A 23,250-nucleotide genomic window follows, 5' to 3' on the forward strand; every position below is an offset into this window, starting at 1 on the left:
AATTCGATTTTAGAAAGCACCCACTGCATAAAACAATAAATAAGATAATATAATGCCATGTAAAAAGGCAGAGTATAATACAACAAGGAGCAAAAATCTAAAGAAAATGAATACAGGTGTTGTGGTGTGAGGTAAAAGTATTTCTGTCATTTGGCAGTGGAGCTGAAAGCTGAAAATGTTATTACAGAAAGCTCTGCCTTTCCAGTAAGTGGTTCAGTGGGTGGCCTGGATTAATGGCAGTTCTTTCAGTGGCCTCCTCTCTACCACAGCCACCAGTTATTTGGATGCTGCGTCTGCAGGTTTGATACATTTAAAGATGTCTCATGCTACATCTGTGTTATTGGCAAATTGATACGTGTTACCAGCTTAGTTAATTTTTCATCTGACGCATCCCGGTGTCCCTTCCCACTGATGCAATTGAGATACTCAACAAATCAGAAAGTAGTGACACCCTATGGTCCTGTCTGTGCTCATTTGATCACAGACTTGTCGTCCTCTTGTCATCCCTGTCATGTGTTCATGCTTGCTGATGTCAACAAAGTTAATCTGGGAAAACGTCCGCACCTACAGAGTGGCTGGTAATTTCAAACAGCTCAACAAATACCACCAAGCATACATACAAACAAAAAAGTTGATATTTTATATAAAAGTTGTGATGTTCTGATTAAATTTATATTATTTTTTTAAAACGATGATACTGTACTTTTGCCAAAGGTTATACTAGACAGTAGGTGCAGATTATGGAACTGTGGAGTTTGCAGTAGTGTGATTTATAGTAATTGATGATGCAGGTGCAGAACAGCCTGTAGCATCCATTGGCACTGTTAGGTCAAAGGTACCAGACTTTAAATTAAACGTAAGCTGATGGTGGTTTTTAATATTGCTCACCAAATGTAACTTTTTTAGAAAACAGTCCGGGTGGAATCAAACCCAAACCCCTGCAGTCTTTCACCATATAGCTCACCTCACTTATTCTTAGCAAAGTAATATTTCTCTGCTACACCAAATTGTACCACCTTCAAATTCCCTTTTTAACCCATTTCTATAATATTTTTGTTGGAATAGCTTTTTGGTCCAATTATTTATACTTTTTATTTTATCTTATAATAAACTTGCCACACTCATGTGCTTGTTACTCATTTCAAACCAGATTTCTTATTATTTTCTTATTATTGATACTTTTAAAGCTAAACTGTGAAGGTTTTCTTCACTTTTGTGTTTTTTTGTGCATAAACGTTCAGAAACATATAGACAGAGAGCAGTCAAAGAAATGGTCGAAAACTGAGGCGCATAAAACTAAAACAGCATCAAAATTTACACCCAATATTTCCTTTTATTAAGTCCACATTGGCAAATAGAAATGCAGCTATGCCTTCCAGAAACGCATTCCTCGGTGTGCAATAGTTTTTCATGTGTTTACATTTGCCTTTGGGAAGTTATTAAAAACAAAAATCTACTGATTTTGCCTTTCAGGCCCATTTTTCTGCTTTTATTAAAAAAACCTGAACCCATTGTCATCCTTCTCTTTGTGGAATTTTTGTATTTGTTATGTATGTTCTATTCAAATATAGAGTAATGATATATGTATAATATGAAGTATATATAATGAATATCTTGTTTTTGTACAATGAGCTTAAACTTTTGTCTTTACAGTCTAAATTTCTCTATAGGTTGTTTATTATGAATGCATGTAAGTTTATCAGACCTCATTAGCCCCCGAGAGGGACAATGGACCCCCTAATTATCCTCTACCTAATCAAATGAGCCAAGGTGTGAAAACGGGCGTAGGTCACAATCAGCCAAGGTTTCGATGAGCTAATTGTGAAACCTAGGCCCACCCTATCATGTGACTTCTTGAGGTCAGACGGCCCAGGATGTGAGTGGGCATTAAGGCGTCTGGGAAGGGATCTCAAAACTGGATTGTAGATGGCAGACAGTTGGTGTCATAAACTACCGCCTCTGTTCAAAGATGGTCACTCACAGTGGACATAGATGGCCTCTTTTACTCCTCTTTCAAACCATCTGTCCTCTCTGTCCAAAATGTGAACATTGGCATCCTCGAAGGAGTGACCTTTGTCCTTTAGATGCACATAGACCACCGAGTCTTGTCCCGTGGAGGTGGCTCTTCTATGTTGTACCATGCGTTTATGAAGTGGCTGTTTGGTCTCTCCAATGTAGAGGTCTGGGCATTCCTCGCTGCACTGTACAGCATACACTACATTGTTAAGAGGTTCTTAAAAGGTTCCTTTTTCATAAAGCTTAAACTTACTGTTGGATCAGGTGACCCTGAACCATCCTTCATCATGATGCTTCCAGTAACTATTATCTACCGTCAACCTCCAACCACACATAGTAGGTGGCTGCTTTTCTCTGGGTTTGGTTCTTCTGGGGGTTCCTTCCTGTAAAAAGGGAGTTCTTTCTCCCCATTTTCAAGTGCTTGTTAATCGGTATCACCCATCAGATCATTGGGTTTCTTTCTTTAATATTGCAGGATCATTACGTTAGTATAAAAAGTGCATCGAGATGTGTTGTTGTGAACCAGTACTAGAAAAAAACTGCTGAATTCATAAAATTCCAAATAGACCACAGTAAATGCAGCTGACTAACTAATGTTGGTTACCTTATGTGCTATACTGCATGTAGACTAATTTTTAATAAAAAGCCCCAATACATAATTAATTTAAAATGGCAGTAATGGCCCACAATCACAGACTGTCAGAGTAGTGCTTAAAAAAAGCTTCTATGTCTACATAATGTAATTTTCTGTGGGGTGCTGTGATTAATGGCAGTGCTGATGTGCCCCACCACTGCTAGAATAAAAAAAAAATGCAGTTCAGAAATCAGTAAGAAATTAATCATCCTGCTCTGACCTATTATTACTGCAGTGACCTCAGCAGGGTTGTGGCAGGCTGACCTCATCAGAAAAATAACAATAGTGGTCAATTTTGATTGGGTTAAAATAACTGCTGTTTACAGAGGCAGCCTTCTAAGGTCATGTAAGTAAAACCTCCAACCTTTCTCAGACAGGTGTTGACTGAGGCCATATATGTATATATTATGAAAGAGAAGTTTGACTTCTAACCTTTAATTACACTGTTATTTTTATCCAAATCATTTTCTTTTTCCTAAACACTGCCAAGTAGTTTAGTTGCCAAACCCAAGTGAACAATTAGTCAAAATTGTTATTTTCTAAACCTAACAACTAAAACTGTGTGGAAAAAAATATAAATAATTGAAACAATATTGTGTACTTACTAAACAAACTTATATAAAATGAACTTTTCTTTTCTTTTTGGTCTTTTAGTTAAGTTTCTGTGGTTTTGAGTGATGCTGAGTTTTTTTGTGATATGATGCTTAAGTTTTGATTTGAATCTATTTGTTATTCTAGCCTCCCTGTGTTTCCCTGTCTGTTCACCACTAGTTTCCGTGTTTCCAGTGTCTTCTCTTTCTTTCCTGTGTTGCTTTAACATTTAGTGTTCTTTTGTTTTTGTTGCAATAGTTTTAGTTTCTCCATATGTGATCATCCTGAATAAACACAAAAATCGGCTTTAATGCTGTTAACTCACAAGAGTTATTCACAAGAAACAAAACAACCATGAAGGACGATGCAACAAAGCAAGACTGAGACAATACACACACACACACACACACACACACACACACACACACACACACACACACACACACAGGATAACGAGGGCAGAGGTAACAGGTGGGAACACAACTGAGAATAATTAACTTAATGAGTCGGGGGAACCAACACACGGAACAACAGTCGCCAAAATAAAATATGGAAGAGAGCCACAGCAGAATGGGGAGACAGCACTAACTTGACACAAACAGACAAAAGGAAAAACAGAGAGCGAGAAGACTGAAGGAACATCATGAGAACACAAAGGGGAACTAACAAACCTGACGTCATCTAAAGCTGAACTAAAAGCAAGAGACACATAAACTAACTCTCAGAAGCACAAGAAATCTTTGGCTCCTTTGGTGGTTCGACACTGGCACTTAAAGCTACTCAAGTTTAGTTTAAATTTAGTGAAACATTGTGGTTTAGACTAAAATCCGCCCCTTCACAACACCAACCCTGCACTGCTGAGCTTGATGCCTTGGAAATGAAAGCAGGTTGCATAAGGACACATTGGCTGTGATGAAAAACCTAATACGCTAAAAGTTTACAAAACCTCAAATCATCGATGCCTGACAAATCATTTGCTGTGGAGAGATGAACAAACAAACAAAGGGAAGCCACAAGAGCCACAGAGCAAACACACATGCACGGTTATAAATAATAAACTTTGGCACTGCTCCTTCGTCATAAGTCAGATTGGTGGCAGGAACCCAGATTTGCTGCTGTGCCAACTTATGACTGCCTGACTTCATGCATGGTTTTTATTTTTATGTTTTGGTGGAGGCAGCGGGGCAGGCAATCACATATGGTGCGTGTGTGTGTGTGTGTCCCTGTGTTTGTTTTTTGGAGATGGATGTAGAAAGATTGTGGAAACGTTGTAGCTTGTTCACTGTCATGGTTTCTACCTGCAAGTCAATGCAATGCTTTTATCTGCCATGTCAACCTCGTTACCAAGAGTTACCATTTTTGCATTTATAAACTATACGTATGAAGACCATGATTGGCATTATGTATTTCAAAGCCTCCAACCCTAACCTTTACAACCACATACATCATATATATGCACTGTAACCTGTAACACAGATACTCGAGGAGATGAGTTGGGGTGCTTTTCACCACTTTTTTTTTAACAGCATCAGTTTTTGGAACAAATAAACACACAGGGGCAGTTGAACATTTAGAAGTGCTTTCATTTACTCTTATCCTGGTGTTTCAACCATGCAAACATTTCCATCTAGTATTAATTTACTTCTAGAAACAAGTTTCACCACTTAGCAGCCGTCTCAGTAATAACATAAAAACTGCGTGCATAAAATCACCATCTATCCATCCATATAATATCTTTACTACAATATTTAGTGGATGTGCCAGCTGCAGTATAGTTGAAAACTTCTGCTGCACCACATTTTCCCATATTTATCCTGCATGTCCTGTTTTCTCCTCTGCATTGATGATAAACACTGTAAATGTATTTTGGTACTTACTTACTGCAACATAAAAAAAAAATAATCAAACCTTTGCTGTCAACCAGGGGTCTGAAACTTTTAGTGCTCAGTTTCATTCTCTGCTGTCTTTAATTCTGTAATTAATTTTTTATGTGTACAGGGAGTGCAGAATTATTAGGCAAATGAGTATTTTGTCCACATCATCCTCTTCATGCATGTTGTCTTACTCCAAGCTGTATAGGCTCGAAAGCCTACTACCAATTAAGCATATTAGGTGATGTGCATCTCTGTAATGAGAAGGGGTGTGGTCTAATGACATCAACACCCTATATCAGGTGTGCATAATTATTAGGCAATGTCCTTTCCTTTGGCAAAATGGGTCAAAAGAAGGACTTGACAGGCTCAGAAAAAGTCAAAAATAGTGAGATATCTTGCAGAGGGATGCAGCAGTCTCAAAATTGCAAAGCTTCTGCAGCGTGATCATCGAACAATCAAGCGTTTCATTCAAAATAGTCAACAGGGTCGCAAGAAGCGTGTGGAAAAACCAAGGCGCAAAATAACTGCCCATGAACTGAGAAAAGTCAAGCGTGCAGCTGCCAAGATGCCACTTGCCACCAGTTTGGCCATATTTCAGAGCTGCAACATCACTGGAGTGCCCAAAAGCACAAGGTGTGCAATACTCAGAGACATGGCCAAGGTAAGAAAGGCTGAAAGACGACCACCACTGAACAAGACACACAAGCTGAAACGTCAAGACTGGGCCAAGAAATATCTCAAGACTGATTTTTCTAAGGTTTTATGGACTGATGAAATGAGAGTGAGTCTTGATGGGCCAGATGGATGGGCCCGTGGCTGGATTGGTAAAGGGCAGAGAGCTCCAGTCCGACTCAGACGCCAGCAAGGTGGAGGTGGAGTACTGGTTTGGGCTGGTATCATCAAAGATGAGCTTGTGGGGCCTTTTCGGGTTGAGGATGGAGTCAAGCTCAACTCCCAGTCCTACTGCCAGTTTCTGGAAGACACCTTCTTCAAGCAGTGGTACAGGAAGAAGTCTGCATCCTTCAAGAAAAACATGATTTTCATGCAGGACAATGCTCCATCACACGCGTCCAAGTACTCCACAGCGTGGCTGGCAAGAAAGGGTATAAAAGAAGAAAAACTAATGACATGGCCTCCTTGTTCACCTGATCTGAACCCCATTGAGAACCTGTGGTCCATCATCAAATGTGAGATTTACAAGGAGGGAAAACAGTACACCTCTCTGAACAGTGTCTGGGAGGCTGTGGTTGCTGCTGCACGCAATGTTGATGGTGAACAGATCAAAACACTGACAGAATCCATGGATGGCAGGCTTTTGAGTGTCCTTGCAAAGAAAGGTGGCTATATTGGTCGCTGATTTGTTTTTGTTTTGTTTTTGAATGTCAGAAATGTATATTTGTGAATGTGGAGATGTTATATTGGTTTCACTGGTAAAAATAAATACTTGAAATGGGTATATATTTGTTTTTTGTTAAGTTGCCTAATAATTATGCACAGTAATAGTCACCTGCACACACAGATATCCCCCTAAAATAGCTAAAACTAAAAACAACTTCCAAAAACATTCAGCTTTGATATTAATGAGTTTTTTGGGTTCATTGAGAACATGGTTGTTGTTCAATAATAAAATTATTCCTCAAAGATACAACTTGCCTAATAATTCTGCACTCCCTGTATTTCTCAGTCCTTCGTAGCTTGTCTTCATTTAGTCCACAACTGCTAACAAAAACATGCCTGTGCCTGCTTATCACCTCTAATCTAGCTTCCCTTCATTGGGCAACATTCAGAATTCATTGTAAAATGTAGTAATTTCATGGGCAGGCTCCTCCTATTATTGCATTAGTTGGCCTGTCCAATCATCTGGTCAGAGTCTTTTCACTGTACTGTGGTCTTCTTTTAAATTCAGACACAAGGCTGCAGGAACCTTTGGAACAGCCTTCCTAAGCTCCTCCGGTCAGGGGTCCGTTCTTCGTACCTCGCTTACTACATCCAAGATCAAATCATCGCGCTAACTTTGAGCTCGCTATTCCGGTTCTCCGAACACACCTGTTGTTGACGATTAGTATAGCTGGATGAAGTAATGTGAGATAACTGGGTGGCTTAACAGGGGCTACGCATCGATAGTAGAAACATTGATCGGCAACCCTTTGATTGGTCGGCGAAAATGTCGAAGGAGCGCACTCTGTATTTTTTGGCAGCAGAGCAAGAACTCTTGATTGAGGGATTTCAGGAGTTTCAGAGTTTAATTAAAACGCAAGGGAACACTGCAAAGGCTGCAAAAGCAAGGAGAGAGGGCTGGCAGAAAGTTGCTGACAAATTAAACTCGTAAGTAATTTAATAATAATAATAATAATGGAGTGGATCTATATAGCGCTCTTCAAGGCACCCAAAGCGCTTTACAATACCACTATTCATTCACTCTCACATTCACACACTGGTGGAGGCAGCTACGGTTGTAGCCACAGCTGCCCTGCGGCAGACTGACAGAAGCGAGGCTGCCATATCGCGCCATCGGCCCCTCTGGCCAACACCAGTAGGCGGTAGGGTAAATTTATTATATTACACTATATTATATTATATTATATTATATTATATTATATTATATTATATTATATTATATTACATTATATCCTCTTTCACATTAGAGCCACGACAGGACCCACTAGAACATGGGAACAAGTAAAAGTGAAATATAAGAATATTCTACAGAATGGTAATATTTATCACTTATATTGCTTTTAGTCTCTTGGAAAGAGACCCTGAAATAATCTGTTTGTTTATAACAGCAACCAAGAAAAGGGCAGAGCAAACAAAGACAGGTGGTGGTCCTGCACCCCCTCGTCAACAAGTTGGTTAAGTAAATAATACCCTCACGGGAAAATCGATATCTCTCTATGAGCACACTGTCGCGCTGAGCTAAAGGATCCTGTCTATCCCGCAATATACGCTGAATTCTGAAAACTCTCCTTATCAATCTTGCACCTTCCGCAATGGGTGGCTCGCGTATACGGACAGGACATGGCTGCGACAGGCTTCCCAAATCCACCTTCGCTTTTATAGCCGTGGTCTCTCATCTTGATTACACGAAGTAATTTACAATTACTACTCTAAAATATGAATTACATCTGAAATAATCAAATACATGAAATAGAATGATTAATAGTACATTTCCCTTTTTTTAGGAAATGGCCTGTATGTATCTGTATGAAATCAATAAAAGGATCAAATACTGCATTAACTTTAGTTACATTGATAATATTTATTTATGGTAAAACAGTGGTAAAATATCGCTGTTGCTTTCGTATAAGTGAAGCGGACATACCTGAGTGGCCGCGATCTAATCCTGTTTACATAAAGTAAGCCTGCTCCCGAGCAGGTTTACGCTTACGGATCTGTTGCTATGACAGCAAGTCCCGGATGAGCTTTGGAGAACCGAACGATCCAAGATCACGCAAAATCGTCAACAATCAAATCCAGCTAACTTACTTAGCGAGGTACGAAGAACGGACCCAAGGTCAATCTGTGCTTTGGTTAAATTACTGCTGAAAACACATTTTTGTATGTATGCACCCTTTTCTAATGTGTGTTTTCTCCAAACTGAAAAGCACTTTGTATCTGTATCAGAAACTGCAATACAAATAATAATGTTATTATTATTATTGTTACTCATTTCAGTGAAACTGCTCCATAATGCAGTGATTTAAACATTTGTCTAACAAGAAAAAGATCCTGTAAAAGCTCGAAGTGTGCAGACAGACTCGCTGTGGTCACCTTTTGTGAATAAGGGAGAAGCTGAAAGTAGCTTTATTTAAGTGACACTGCGGTAACGTCATCTGAAAAAGGAACGCGGTGGGCGGTCGATTGTGATGAGGTCTGCATTCCCGTAACTTTTGAGCTTAATTTCTTAAATGATCATTACTGAGATTTCTGCTGTTCCAGTCCTATGTCACATCATCGCTGCTGCACTGTGTGGTGTTGTCCGATCGGCCTCGACACTCTAGAGAAAAAATAGCCCTCGAGCATCAGTCCTCATAAAGATAGGGACACATACACATAAATGTCCACAAATAAACGCAGTCTTGTTTGTCTCATCCTATTCATTGCATTTGCCAAGTTATTTTATGCCATTTAACATCCTCACTTTCTGCAGTCAAAGTCTTATACACACACACACACACACACTGCTACATTCCTTTAAACACACAAGGACAAATTGAGCTTGAAAAGAGTTTATGTTCTGCCACCCACATACGGACACACACACTCGGGGTGCTATTTGCAGGCGATGACAGCGGGATAATTGTTGATAAACAGAGGGTATTTGATGGCGCGTGCTGGCCTTCAGCTATTCAGTCGTCTCATTGTCCTGCATGTGTCTGTGTGATTGTGTGTGTGTGTGTTTGCGTTATGGCAAACAGAAAGGAAACGGCAAAACTCAAAGAGAAACTACACAGGAGCTCCTCGTGTTTGGATTAGATCTGATGAGATTCTGGAGAAATGTGAGGACAAATGTAAGCAGCACAAGCACGTGTGAGGGCTGAAGCTTTTACTTTTCTTTCACATGTTTATGTGTAGCTAAAAAGTTAGGGTAGTGAAGGTAGTGAAGATTTATGCTTTTGAAACTCCCTTTTCATAAATGTTTTTTTTTATCTGTTTTGTCATCTCTGGATGTTTTCGGGTCAGTAGTGAGACATAAATCTAGTAGACATGCTTAGGACTTAATTACAAATTACAAGGAAATGTTTTTCTCATCTTGTGACTCCCTTATTTTCCCCCTTTTGTTGTTTCTCTCACAGGACCCCCATCATTGCAGGCGGACTGTTTGTGATTGACAGGTCCTGGTTCAATCACCTTGGAAAATACGACACTGCCATGGACATTTGGGGTGGTGAGAACTTTGGTGAGTCATCGTACTTGGAAGAAAGGTGCTGTGAAGTTTAGAGGGAACTCGTAAAACATTGGAAACTAATATTAACGGTTTAAGCAGTAATATTAATGATGTTTTCTGTTGAGTAATTCCATTTTTGCCACTTCTACATTTTTAAAATCATTTTATTTTTGTTGTTACAGACCACCCATCTCAAATGGACTAAACCAGTGAAACCATTATATCCTAACATTAGCAAAAAGTCAACCATCCATTTATGAAACACAAAATAAATAGCTCAAGCTGCATTTTCATCAGTATCTTTTGGTTTATTTACATTCAGTCAGTCCACTCTCACTGCAAAGAAACTGGAATGTATCTTTGGACCAAAGGAGGCCCACATTTTCAGTTTCCTATGAGCTGCATTAGGCTTTAACTGCCAGTGTTGCTTCGGGGTGAGTCTGGCCACAGTGACACAGTCACAACTCCACATCTGGAGCTCAGCTCAGATTAGCCCACAGACTATTTTCCTGTGCCATGACTGGGCATAAGAGTCCAAAGTAAATCAGATTAGGTCCAAATGTGTCTTCTGTCAGGCTGTGGATGGTGTCTTTGTCAGTACGAGGGCCATAAAACTGATTCAGACATAAGTGCAATTAAATTAGCTCGAGTTCGAACCATGACTGATGATTGTCATGCATTTTTAATGATTTAGTGCAAGGTGTACTTACAATGTGCATCAAAACAGCAGGATAACCTGAGTCATTTGTATGGGATCAGGTCCACTCTAACCTGGCTGATCGTAGCCAGGTTAGCCAAAAACGTTTAATTTACTGAATGCCAATGTGCAGACTTAAAAATGCATTTGTCCTAGCTGCCACTGGTCTTTTGAACAGTGTTTTTTATGTTTTATATGATTTGTTATTTATTGCATTTTGCTTTATGGTTGTGTGATTGATCCTTTATCCCAAAACATTTAAAAGTCCAAATATAAGGTGTTCTTCCCTGCAGATTTCACATTATGCAAAAACACATCAAGTAACGCAGATTGGTCCTTTTATCAGAGGAGTTATTACCAAATGTAAGGAGTTAACAAATTCTACAGATTCTTCTTCTCTCTTCCCTTATCGTCTCTTCTCTTCTGTGGCAAATTAAGGTATTCTGTGTTAAATTAAATAACGACTGCATTCATTATTATTTCTCAAGGTACAAAATATAAGCAGGAAAAAATATTAGTCAAGCACTCAATCTTATTTGCTAATGTTTGCAACATGCAGCTTACTGCCAGTTGCGCTGATTTTTAACACTGGAAAACAGCATGTAGGATTTTTTTACGTTTATTGAAATGAACTGACTTCTCCTGTGTAACTACAAAATAAGTCGCCAAACTGACCATCTAAAAACATCATAACATCACAGAGAAACCTGCTGGATGTCTGCAAACTTGAACATCGTCACAAAATTTGTAGGATTATTACCTTAAGGGAAAAAATCATGGTTTTAGTTAAATATTTAAAACGTTAGCTTTCACTTGAAGGAGGAAATGGGCTAGTTTGCTTTTTTCATTTTATACCAAACGCTGCTATTATTTCCTAATCATAATCAATCTTAAATAACAGTGCGAGGGGCCCGGCCCTGGAGCGGGGTGCCGCCGGTGCGTCGAACCACCTGGGGGGGCTCTTCAACTGGTGGGGGAGATGGTCACATCTTGCAGGAGCTTTCCTCTCTTCAGGAACTCTCTCTGCAGGAGGGGGAGATACAGGAGAGGTGGAGGAAGATCTCAGCCTGGGCGTTTACTGTCTTATGTAGTCTGGAAGATGAGTGGATGATGGGGTGGGTGCAGTTTTCTCTGTGGTGGGGTTGGGTGGACTGTCCCGGGCTCTGTGGGGCCGGGAGGCGCTGCTGCACTGGGCCCCGGTCTGGATGGGCCTGGGCCCCTTTTCCCTGGCGGGTCGCGGAGTGTGGGAGTGCCTACTGGGGTCAGCGGGGGAGCTGGCCCCAGGGAGGGGTTACCTGCCCCTCCCTTCCTTCCCTCCCCATCTCCAGCTGCCTCTCTCTTCCCGCTCCACCACAACCACCCACACATGCAGGGCCTTGGAGTAGGGGTATGTCACCAGGGTGCAGAGGAGGCTACCCCCCCCCCCCCCCCCCCTCTGTCCCCTTCTGGCTGCCTCTGCCTCAATTTTATCCCACAACTTAGACATTCACATTATTCACACTCTCATTACACATACATATAGGATCTTGGGGGTGGGCACAATCACGGAGTCCAAATTGCCATCAGGGTGTACACCTCACCCCTGGCGTCGTTGCCCACCTCTCAATTTTAAATACACTTAGACATTGAGGGCTATCAGGAGGGGCTATGCGCTTACCTGCTGCTCCTTGGCAGGTAGCTCCATGCCCTCCTGGGTTTTAATTGCACCTTAGAACACACATGCATCAACACTACAATGAGCGGGTGGAGGGAGGTTTGGAGTCTTCTCCCACCCCCATTCTCTGCGGCCTGCTGGAGCAGGAGGGCTAGTAGGAGGAGTTGGCCGTCCGACTGCGGTCTGGAGTGTGGGGCCTCCCTGCTGCTACGGAGTCGGGGTGGTCTGCCTCTCCCCACCGCAGGGAAAAGGGTAACACCACCTGGGTCTAGGTGCAGTTCCCCCCTCCAGGAGCAAGGGCACCTAGACCCGGTTTGTAGAGTACGCTTGGGGAGTGTGATCGTGTGTACAGCGTCTCTTTATGTCTGTCTCCACGTTCGTTGAGTGTGGAGTGAGTGCATATGAGAGCATGAGGGGGGGAATGGATGTTTGTGTCTGTGTGTGCCCGTATGTCTGTGTCTATATGTCAGGTTGGGTATCAGACGCCACCTCTCTGGGGACATCTCAAGCCCTCCAAGGTTTGGAGGCCTATCTCCACCTACCACCACTTCCCCTGCCGGTGGCGGACTCCCTCAGGTGTCGGTGCATTGGTGGTTCTTTGTGTCTGGGGATGGGCGTCCAGGTACACACCGGCTCACTCCTTGGCGGCCGCTTATCGGGGCCTGGAGCCTGGGGCTCGCTCGGGCCCCTTCGGGGGTGGGGTGCCCCCGGCCTCTCGGCCTGGGGCTCGGTCACTCAGGCACAGCTGGCGGCCGGCGGAGCTCACGGGCGCGTCACTGCAACTCCCCCTGGCTTCTGCTCCGCGGCTGCTGAGTGAACCCTCATCTGGGACTCTCCTCAGCTCTTACTGGAACAGTGGCGCGGCTGCCCCTCTGTTGGTCTTCCATGGTTTCTTGTGTTCTGGGGGCCTCTGGATGTCTGGAGTTTTGATCTCCTCCATACCTGCTTCACACCCTGGAGGACGGGGCTGTGGCCCCCCCACACTCCCTAGCAGATCGTTACATGGAGAAACCTTTGGAATACAAGCGCGCTGATCCACACAGGTATGCACACGGGTGTTCACTGCTCGTAGACCCAAATTACACCTTTCTTGGCTGCTACTTCGAAGCACATCTGTCCTGCGTGCTGCACAACAACATTGAATATTTAGTATTTACTGCTGTTTACACTTAGCTAGATTAATGCGATGGTGTTGTGTTTAGTATGTTGCTTTGTTTTTTGTTTTTTTTTGTCTTTTTTTGCTTGTTTTCTATTCTTCTCTCAACAGGTGATCCAGGAGATTTTTATTTTTTTTCTCCCCCCCTTTCTCACTGTCCCTCTCCCCTTCTGTTTTTCCTTTCCTTCCTCTTTCTTTCTCCCTTTCCTATCTCTCACTCATGTCTGTTCCGTCTGTAACATCTGAAAATAAAATATAATAAATAATAAAAACAAAGATCGACCAAATGGACCAATACGGCAATGCCACGATGATCCATTTGGCAAAGTAAATCCATTGGGTATCCTTGTTGGTCTTCAGACAACAATTCTGATGGCTAAAGAACCAAATGGGACAGGCGGAAAAAAAAAAAAAAAAAAAAAAAGAAATGAACTGACTTCTCCTGTGTAACTACAAAATAAGTCGCCAAACTGACCATCTTAAAACATCATAACATCACAGAGAAACCTGCTGGATGTCTGCAAACTTGAACATCGTCACAAAATTTGTAGGATTATTACCTTAAGGGAAAAAATCAGGTCAGAATCAGTGAGTGGATGAATTATTAGCGGGTATGAGTTTCTCTCATGTTCAATAAATTTGGTACCTAACAAATTAAAGGTATTCATCACATTAATGCCAATTCCTATAAAAACCCAGAATTGCCATAAAGCAGTTACCGTATCACTTTGTACCATTGCACACAAAGGTCTAATTTGCCCAGAGATAAGGCACTATATCATGATCAGCTTTAATGAGCTCAGTGCTTCGGTTACAAGAAAGCCAAACCTCCTCTTCACCTGCAGTTCTACTGTTTCACATCTAAACTGTATTTTCTTCACTATAGTTTTAGCAACCCTGTCTTCTCACCACCAACATTCAGAAATGATTAATTTACCCAGAGCAAATCTGTGTGGTTGTCATGTTCACTGGCAGGATGATGCTTTAATGCAAGATTCATGTTTTTTATGGTTTTAGTTAAATATTTAAAACGTTAGCTTTCACTTGAAGGAGGAAATGGGCTAGTTTGCTTTTTTCATTTTATACCAAACGCTGCTATTATTTCCTAATCATAATCAATCTTAAATAACAGTGCGAGGTGCAGCCATAGTTAATAAGCATGCCTAAATTTAATTCCTCATTGTGCTTCCAGTGCTGCTGAAATTTTTAGATGGCTATTATATGATGGATGTCCCATTTTGATGGCTTACACCTACAGTCTGTGATTTCACCACATGAATCGAAATTGCACCAACTTCAGTGTCAAGAAGACTCGAGTTTCATGTCAGGTATCATCACTTGTGATGAGAACTGTGTCTGTCTGCAGCTCTGAGACAAAACAGCAGTTTTCAGGAAAAACAGAGACTCAGTGTGCAAGTTTGAAGGTTAAGCATCAGGTCAGGGGTATTACAGTTTTTTACAGCCGCTAGGACACATTTCCCAATACTTAGGTCACTTTTGCAAAACTCTTCACACAATCCTCCTAACTGACCGTCAGCTTGGCAAAGCAGTTCATTTCACATTCAAAATGCACTACAACTACCAAAACACTTCATTCAGGTCTCAAATAAACTCATTCTTCCAGAACACTAGCAAAGGTTGACAGCCGACAAACACACTTTGTCACCCACAAAACAATGACCTGAAAAACACTAACAACATGTAGCATTACAGTGTTTTCTTGTGTAAAACAAGGACACATCTCTGTTTATAATTTCAATATATGTTACTGGAATGAATCAGACATCATGCAGAATTCGTTAATATTTGTTTATGTATTTCTATTTTTTTGCACTAAGTAATCCCAAAATACAAGAATTTGTATACACACCATCCACTGATACACATACAATAGTAATGCTAATCTACTCGGTCTTCTCCATTTGGCCACAGGTTCTCATCCACATCACATCTTATGTCATCTAGGGCTAGGAAAGAATCTTCTGGCATGCCAGAATTGAAGGAGTTGAACAATTGAAGGAGTAACACCTGCGCAGATGTTCATCTACAATGAGAATCAGCTGTGGCTGGTTAAACTGCATTTTTAGATTTAAAATATGTTTCAATAAAATATTGCTGTTGAATTTTGCTGTCTTTTCAAGTTTTGCATTGTGTTATTGTTTTGGCCATAAGTTTAACAGTTTTGACAACAGTATGTAAGCACATGCAAAATGTCCTGTACGTACAAAGATTTTTGGCAGTTGTTGTGTCTGAGTGAGAAGATAATTCATGAAATTTGAGAGATGTAGTCATTGAATGCATTTTGTGCCAAAACAATGATAACTGGTCCTCAGTTTAGCCCACATAGACTTCTGTTGTGCTCACTGTGTGAGGAGTTTTGCAAACGTGACCTAAGTATTGAGAAATGTGTCCTAGCGGCTGTAAAAAACTGTAACACGAGCATACTTGCCATTTTGTTTTGACTTTCACAACACACAAAGACATTGTTGCCCAGAGTCACACTGTCATGGCAGAATTATACCATCATGTCCAGTGGTGTCTGAAAGATAACATCTATTGCAAACCAGCTGAACTGTGCATGTGCCACTGTACCCTAGCACACAGCACAACCTTCACTTACCACGAGCTCGACCAGATGCTCTCTGTAACCTTGTCCTTTTCCACAGAATTAAATTCAAGTTGAAGGTTTGGCCTTTCGACACAATAGTGGGTATCCAGTGAGCATCATTGACGCATACAGAATTTGAGATAGTGATCTAAAAGTAGGACAGCTGTGCCCGAAGGAGACAACTTTAAAGGCGACTGCTCAGTAATTTAAATCAGATTTGAATTCAGATTTGTAATAGTGGAGTGACAGAGGGGGGAAAGTGAGGAGATAACAGCTTGTAGTTTTAGCATACACCTAGCACTGCATCAGATGCATGACTTGAACAGTTTCCCTGGTGTTGACTGTGTGATCACAGACAGCTGAGCCGATTGCAAAGACAGAGGGATGATTAAATTAGTGAGATAACTGCCAGAAACAAAGGTGAAGTTTTCATTCAACAAAAAAAAAGTCTTTACCTTCTGACATCCATCCAGCAGCAGCATCTGGCGCTCCTGCTGCTACCTGCCTCCAGTCATCTGAACTGTGCGTGTGTGTGTGTGTGTGTGTGTGTGTGTGTGTGTGTGTGTGTGTGTGTGTGTGTGTGTGTCTGTGTCTGTGGGTGTCTATGGTGTTGAATTCAGTTTGGTGATTGTTATACTGCTGCCTTTTCTCTGATCACTGAAAGATGGTTAGCCTGTTTTTCATCTCCCTTTGAGAAACGTGCGCACACAAACACGCACACACAAACACACACACACACACACACACACACACACACACACACACACACACACACACACACACACTCATTTGCTCTCTGTCATGTTTCTGTCAGTCTCACAGGCTCTGTGTCAGTATCTCAGCATCTTGCTGACTTCTCTTGTTCTCCTTTGTACTCTCTCGTGTTTCATCTTTGCCTCCATCCCTCCTCTCCCTCATCAAACCAGTCCATGCTCTAATTTTCACTTCCTCTCTCTTCCATGCTCTCACTCTCCCTCTCTCCCCCCCTGTTACTGCAAAAACTTTGTGAAATTTTCAGCTTCTCTTTCTTTGGGGGAACGCTTGTTTCTTTTTTTCTCTGTGGACAGATAGAAACTCTGAGAATTAACACACACACGAGGAATGATGTGAAATGAAGTGAAGTTAGTTTTGTCTTTCATCTGTGTTGCAGTGCTCACATCAGAGAATGAGCACAGTGTAAGCAGGTCATATGAATGCATCCGTACACACATTCTAACACACATAACTCAAACAAACAAATCAGAGTCCATCAGTGTGTCATCAAATATTTAGGGAGGGTTGTCCCACTTAGCTGTGATGTGCCGAATAGAAAAGATACAAAATAGAAAAAAAGGACAACACTTCAAATAAATAAGCGTGAGAGACAGAATGAAGGTAAATTTAACCAGTTAACCTGACACACTTGATGTTTGCCTCCCAAAAGTATGTTAAAACTGGTTTCATCCCTAACACCACCTCTTACTTTAGTGAAGCTTGTTCTAGACATTTAAAATGAACCCCATGTCTGTGAAGGTTCTCAGTCATCCAGGTCATTGTAGTCAAATGAGCTTACAAAGAAAAGCGTCTGGACTTCTTTAAGTTGCTTGAAAAGTGGAAGTGGAAGGGGTTACATGAATAGGATGAATAGGATGAGGGATCTATGGAATCTTCGATACCCAGCATCCAGATTGACAGTCAAACCACTAGTAGCTCAGTGTTCCAACATTCAGTAGAAGGAAATATTCTCATGTCTAGAGTTTGACAAGGTACAACACTAATGCTACGGCAAGGGGGAGCCAGGATGACGGCTCATGGGGGCGATATCATCACCTCCACCCGAGATTGGGTACCAAGCCCCAAGTGCAATGGAAGGAGGATTGTTGAGTGCTTGAGGAACTGTCCTGAGAGAGGGTATCATGGCAAAGCTTGAAACCTGGATCCTCCGTAGCTGGTTACTAAGACTAAGTGAAGTACCATCTGAGGATCTGCTAGATAATGTGAACGGAGTACTATGGACAGTACCTCTGAGATTGCAAGTCCAGACTGACCAACCTGTGCCCTACCTGGATTGACTACAAGAAGGTCTATGACTCCAGTGCCCTGCACCTGGATCCTGGAATGCCTAGAAATAAACAAGATCAACAGGACCCTAAGAACCTTTATCAGGAACTCCATTGGGATGTGACGTACAACACTAGAGGCCAACTTCAAGCCCATAGCACAAGTCACCATCAAGTGCACGATCTACCAAGGAGGTAGTCTGTCCCCACTGCTGTTCTGTATAGGCCTGAACCCCCTCAGTGAGATCACTGACAAGACTGGCTATGGATACCGACTACAGAATGGAGCAATCGTTAGCCACCTCCTCGTTAACCAGGGGGAAGGAAGAAAGAACTTATGGGATCATGCTACAAGTATCTTGGAATCCCACAGGGAAATGGGAACCACTAACAGGCTGCTAGGAAAGCTAGAACCACCAAGTACTTGCAGAGAGTGAGGCAAGTCCTGAAGAGTCAGCTAAATGTTAAGAACAATATCCGGGTTATCAAAACCTACTCCCTGCCAGTGATCAGGTACCCTGCTGGGATAATAAGGTGCCCAAAGGAGGAGATAGAAGCCACAGACATCAAGACAAGGAAGCTCCTGACCATGAATGGAGGGTTTCACCCCAAGCCTAGCACCCTGAGACTGTACACTAAGTGCAATGAAAGAGGCTGAGGACTAGCTTGAACATCCACACCCATGAGCACATCAGGAAGATGGCCTTCACTGACAGCATGCTTAGTTAATACTTCAGGCAGCAAAAATCCAAGAAAAAAGAGGTGCAATAAGGACATGTAAGGACAGGTCCTTGCAGATACCACCAGCAGATAGAAGAACTGTCTGACAATCAGAAATCCTACCAGTGGCTGGACAAAGCTGGACTGAAAGGCAGGAAAGCGGCACTAATCATGGCAGCACAGAAGCAAGCTCCAAGTACAAGATCCATAGAGGCAGGGGTCTATCACACCAGGCAAGATCCCAGGTGCAGGCTGTGTACAGTTGCCCTTGAGAAAATCCAGCACATAACAGTAGGGTGCAAGATGCTAGCAGGGCATACATCGAACACCATAACCAAGTGACCAACAGGAACAAGTCCTGAGGTCAAAATGGGACACCTAGGGTAGTTGAGAATGACGGATCTAAGTTCCTGTGGGACTTCCAGATACATACAGACAAACTGGTGATGGCTAACCAACCAGACATATTAGAGGTGGATAAACAGAGGGAGATGGCCGTAGTGATAGATGTAGCTATACTGAATGACAGCAAGATCAGGAAGAAGGAACATGAGAAGCTGGAGAAGTACCAAGAGTTGAGAGAAGAATTTGACAAGATGTGGAGGGTGAAGGTAACAGTGGTTCTAGTGGTAATCAGGGCGCTCAGTACAGTGACCCCCAAGCTAGGCGAGTGGCTCCAGCAGATTCCAGGAACAACATTTGAGATCTCTGTCCAGAAGAGCGCAGTCCTAGGAACAGCAACGATACTGTGTTGGACCCTCAAGCTCCCAGGCCTCTGATAGAGGACGTGAAGGATAGACTGAAAAGGGGATTTTGAAGTGCAACATTTATTATTTACTGCTTCAGCCATGCCATTTGAAGCACTTTGGGCTGTGTGACAGGTGCTTTGTAAAAAACAAAGCTTAGGATGAAAGGCGACATTTATTTAGGGTGCCTTTCAAGAGCAGAACATCACAAAGTGCTTCGCAGAAGAAATAAAACATTTTTGAAAAATTACATAGTGACACTGATAAAGATACACAGAACAGATAACTCTATTCTTGGCTTTGTGTAAGGGATGAGCATTCTTGGGTCAATTGTCATTTTGTTTAGGTTAAAAGAGAACCCCCCCCCCCCCCCCCCACAACTTTAGCTTTAAAAAAACAAGAAAAATAAAACTTACATCACTGAATAAAGCTACTTCAGCCAAGTCATAAATACTTTTTTTCTGATCCCTCTTATTACAGTTGAGCATTAGTGAAAATACAGAGAAATATTTGAATAAGTATAATTTTACCATTCATGGCAGTTAATTGAGCTGGATGCCTGAATATCTTTAAACAAAAACATCCCGCGTCTTCATATACGAAATGTCTCTACCTGAATTTAATTATTTTTGACTTTGCAATCAAATTTTGCTGTAAGGCTTTTTATTAGATATTAAGCCTTCAGTTTCATTAAAGTCTTACAGACAGATTTACTCTTCGTCATTATTTTATTTTGAGACGTTTCTGTATTTGACTATAAGAACTCTCATCATCAACTTTATGCCATTAATACAAAATAATCAAAGCTGCTCCCAGTGATCAGCTCAGATTGTTTAAGTTTACAGTTTGTCACAGCTGCATGAAAACCAAACCAAAATTATCAGTGATTTTATTTACATTTTTCAGTACAACAGGAACAGTAACAGACTGAACTAAAGTAAATAATACAATATATTACAGAGTTACAAAATATAACAAATAACTCAATTATAAATATCCAGAATATTACAGAGATTAAATATATATGATTGACATTTTATACAGCTTTAGTGAAACTTTAATAATCGCTTCATATATCAATATCAGGGAATTTAAAAGTCTTTCTTATGTCTGTTTGTGTTGTGTGCAGAGATCTCATTCCGGGTTTGGCAGTGTGGCGGCAGTCTGGAGATCCTGCCCTGCAGCAGAGTGGGTCACGTCTTCAGGAAGAAACACCCATATGTGTTTCCTGAAGGCAACGCCAACACATACATCAAGTAAGTGTCTGAAGGATAATTTATAGAACTATTTTTATCACGGTTTAACAAAAAAATCAGTAATACTTGAGCATGAACCTTTGTGAATTCACTTCACCTGTTTCGGTGCAATTCAGAGGGACAACAGAGGTGTTGGAGAGGTGGCAACAGACCCTCTTCTTATTCCTCCTGACTGAGTTTTTTCTACTTTTTCTTTTTGCTCGTTTCCTTGTCACTGCTGATAGTATGAGACGATACCTGCAGCAAATTTAGGCTGCACATGTAGCCCAGCTCCTCCACAATATTGTAAGGTTTGTTTAATCTCTGGGAACAGACTCAAGAGCATGGAGGAGATACCAAGAGGTGGCTCCTGTTGCTGCTGTGTTGATGCCTTTCTTTGTCACTTTCATTTGTACTAAAGCAGATGAAACTGATCTATAATGGCTTATGTTTCTTTTTTTTTTCTTTTTTTTTTTTTGCCATGTATAAGAAATATTTGAGAAATTCAATGTTAGATTGAACAAAGTTATAAGTATCACAATTTTTTAAAGTGCTACACTTCTTGCAGCAAACAAATGTATTTTTTTTCCCGTCTGCTCACTCATTATTGACTCAGTGTCATGAGTCGACAGTGAATCACTATAATGACCATTTGGACCGAAGGAATCTGCTCTGTTCCTGACATTTAGAAGATCACAGTGTTAACACGCAGCCGTCTGTGTCCACACTCCAATGCTTTTGAACTCTCTCCTGGAAAAATTCAGTGAAAATATATTTTCAATAAATAAACCCTTCCAAGTGTATCTGTAGGCTCGGGACAAGAAGAAGCAGAGGGTTTCTGCTTGTACTCAACTGGACCAATCACATTTGAGCAGGCTTTGATTGCATCCAAGGAAAACATCAAACGCAAAAATAAAACGTTTACCAAAATAGAATCAGCTCTAACCCAAAGTCCAGAAAAAGTGGTCTTCAGACCTGCATATACTGGGTCTAAAGACTAGCTGGTCATAGGAATGACAAGAATTCAGCCTCAGCTTTGCTATTAAATCTCACAGCTAAGAAGTTTACTTTCTTCCATCAGTGGTCTCATTCATACTTGGCTCATATTTGGCTCTTTTCTTCACTTTTTTTGTCTTCACTTTCTAAAATGCAGCTGCATAAATATCAAGAATAACGGATCCCCTTTGAGGATATGTGCAAACTCATATTCCCACAGAATCTTTGATTTATATTATACCATTGCAGCTGTTATTAACATTATGCATGTCCTACCTTCTGTGTTTGCTCAGTCACTCAACATCTTTAATTTAATATGCTGGAGGTAAATTAATTATGTGAGGAATATCGTGTCTGTCTAGTTTCTGCTATCTCCGTGGTGCTGACCTTCTAGCCTAAATACTGTTTGTTAACGAACTTTGGTACTGAATTAATAACATATCTGACTTTTTTGTAAATTTATATAATCCTCGAGCATGCGCTAACCTTCCTGCCTAACTAATAATACGAGATCACTTTTGTGTGACTGAATTGCTGTGGCATGCAGAGGAAACAGACATGCAGCATTGCCATTCGGAGCTGTGTGTGTGTTGCAGCCTCCAAATGATGCTCCCATCATTGTTAAAGTGGATTTACAGCTGCCTGGGAGCCTTTGAGCTGCGAGCACAATATTATCCTATTAGCATAAGCTGTATTCTTATTCTGCCCCTGTCAAAGAGTTTGAACAGAAAGATGCTTTCAGGCAGCCCAATAATCCATTAACAGGACTAATGTGCTCAGAATGCTTCCGAATTGGTCTTGTATAAATAGATCAATCATGGCTACAATAACAACTCCATTTAGATTACAGGGTCAAGAACAAAGTAAACATGACTGCAAGGTGTGTTCCTAATAATGGCACGGTTTGGGATTTTGATCATGTTTGTGTCAAGTGATTTACTCAATTATTTTGTACTCCCATTAGTTTTACTTCCTTCCTTTGTTCTTCCCTTCAATTTCCTACCACACACATGCAGACACGCTTACAGTATAAGAAGTTTCTTGTTTTCCTCTCATTAGTCAGAGTAGTCAAGCTAGTTTCCTTTTTTTCTATTTATTTGAATATTTTCCTTGTGCTTATAAAAGGATTTCCTTGGGTATGACTACTGGCTACTTTTATGCTTTTATGCTCTTCTGGATTGTTTGCCATGTTTATTGACCCCTTGTGTATGACCCGAGCCTTCAAATTCTTCCCTTTTGGACTTTTACTTTGCCTCCCGTGTCCCGTATTTTGCTCTTCATCTTATGCTTTAGACTCTTCAATGCCTATTAGGGAACATGAGCTAAAAATTTACATTAAAAAGTTGCCACAAGAGAGAAACTCAATTTCTTCATTTAATATTAAAACCCATTAGTT

The 23,250-nt window shown here is 41.2% G+C and overlaps 1 protein-coding gene across 3 annotated transcripts in view; it reads left to right on the forward strand.

Moving 5' to 3' along the window:
* Positions 1–23,250, forward strand: part of galnt14 (UDP-N-acetyl-alpha-D-galactosamine:polypeptide N-acetylgalactosaminyltransferase 14 (GalNAc-T14)) — a 241,706-nt gene that overhangs the window by 190,184 nt on the left and 28,272 nt on the right. For all 3 annotated transcript variants that reach the window (XM_026142693.1, XM_026142694.1, XM_026142695.1), the window contains exons 9-10: positions 9,912–10,015; positions 20,753–20,879. In XM_026142693.1, the coding sequence (XP_025998478.1) occupies positions 9,912–10,015; positions 20,753–20,879 (231 nt within the window). The remainder of the gene's footprint in view (positions 1–9,911; positions 10,016–20,752; positions 20,880–23,250) is intronic.

Source organism: Astatotilapia calliptera, chromosome 15, assembly GCF_900246225.1.
Source record: "Astatotilapia calliptera chromosome 15, fAstCal1.2, whole genome shotgun sequence".
NCBI lineage: Eukaryota > Metazoa > Chordata > Actinopteri > Cichliformes > Cichlidae > Astatotilapia > Astatotilapia calliptera.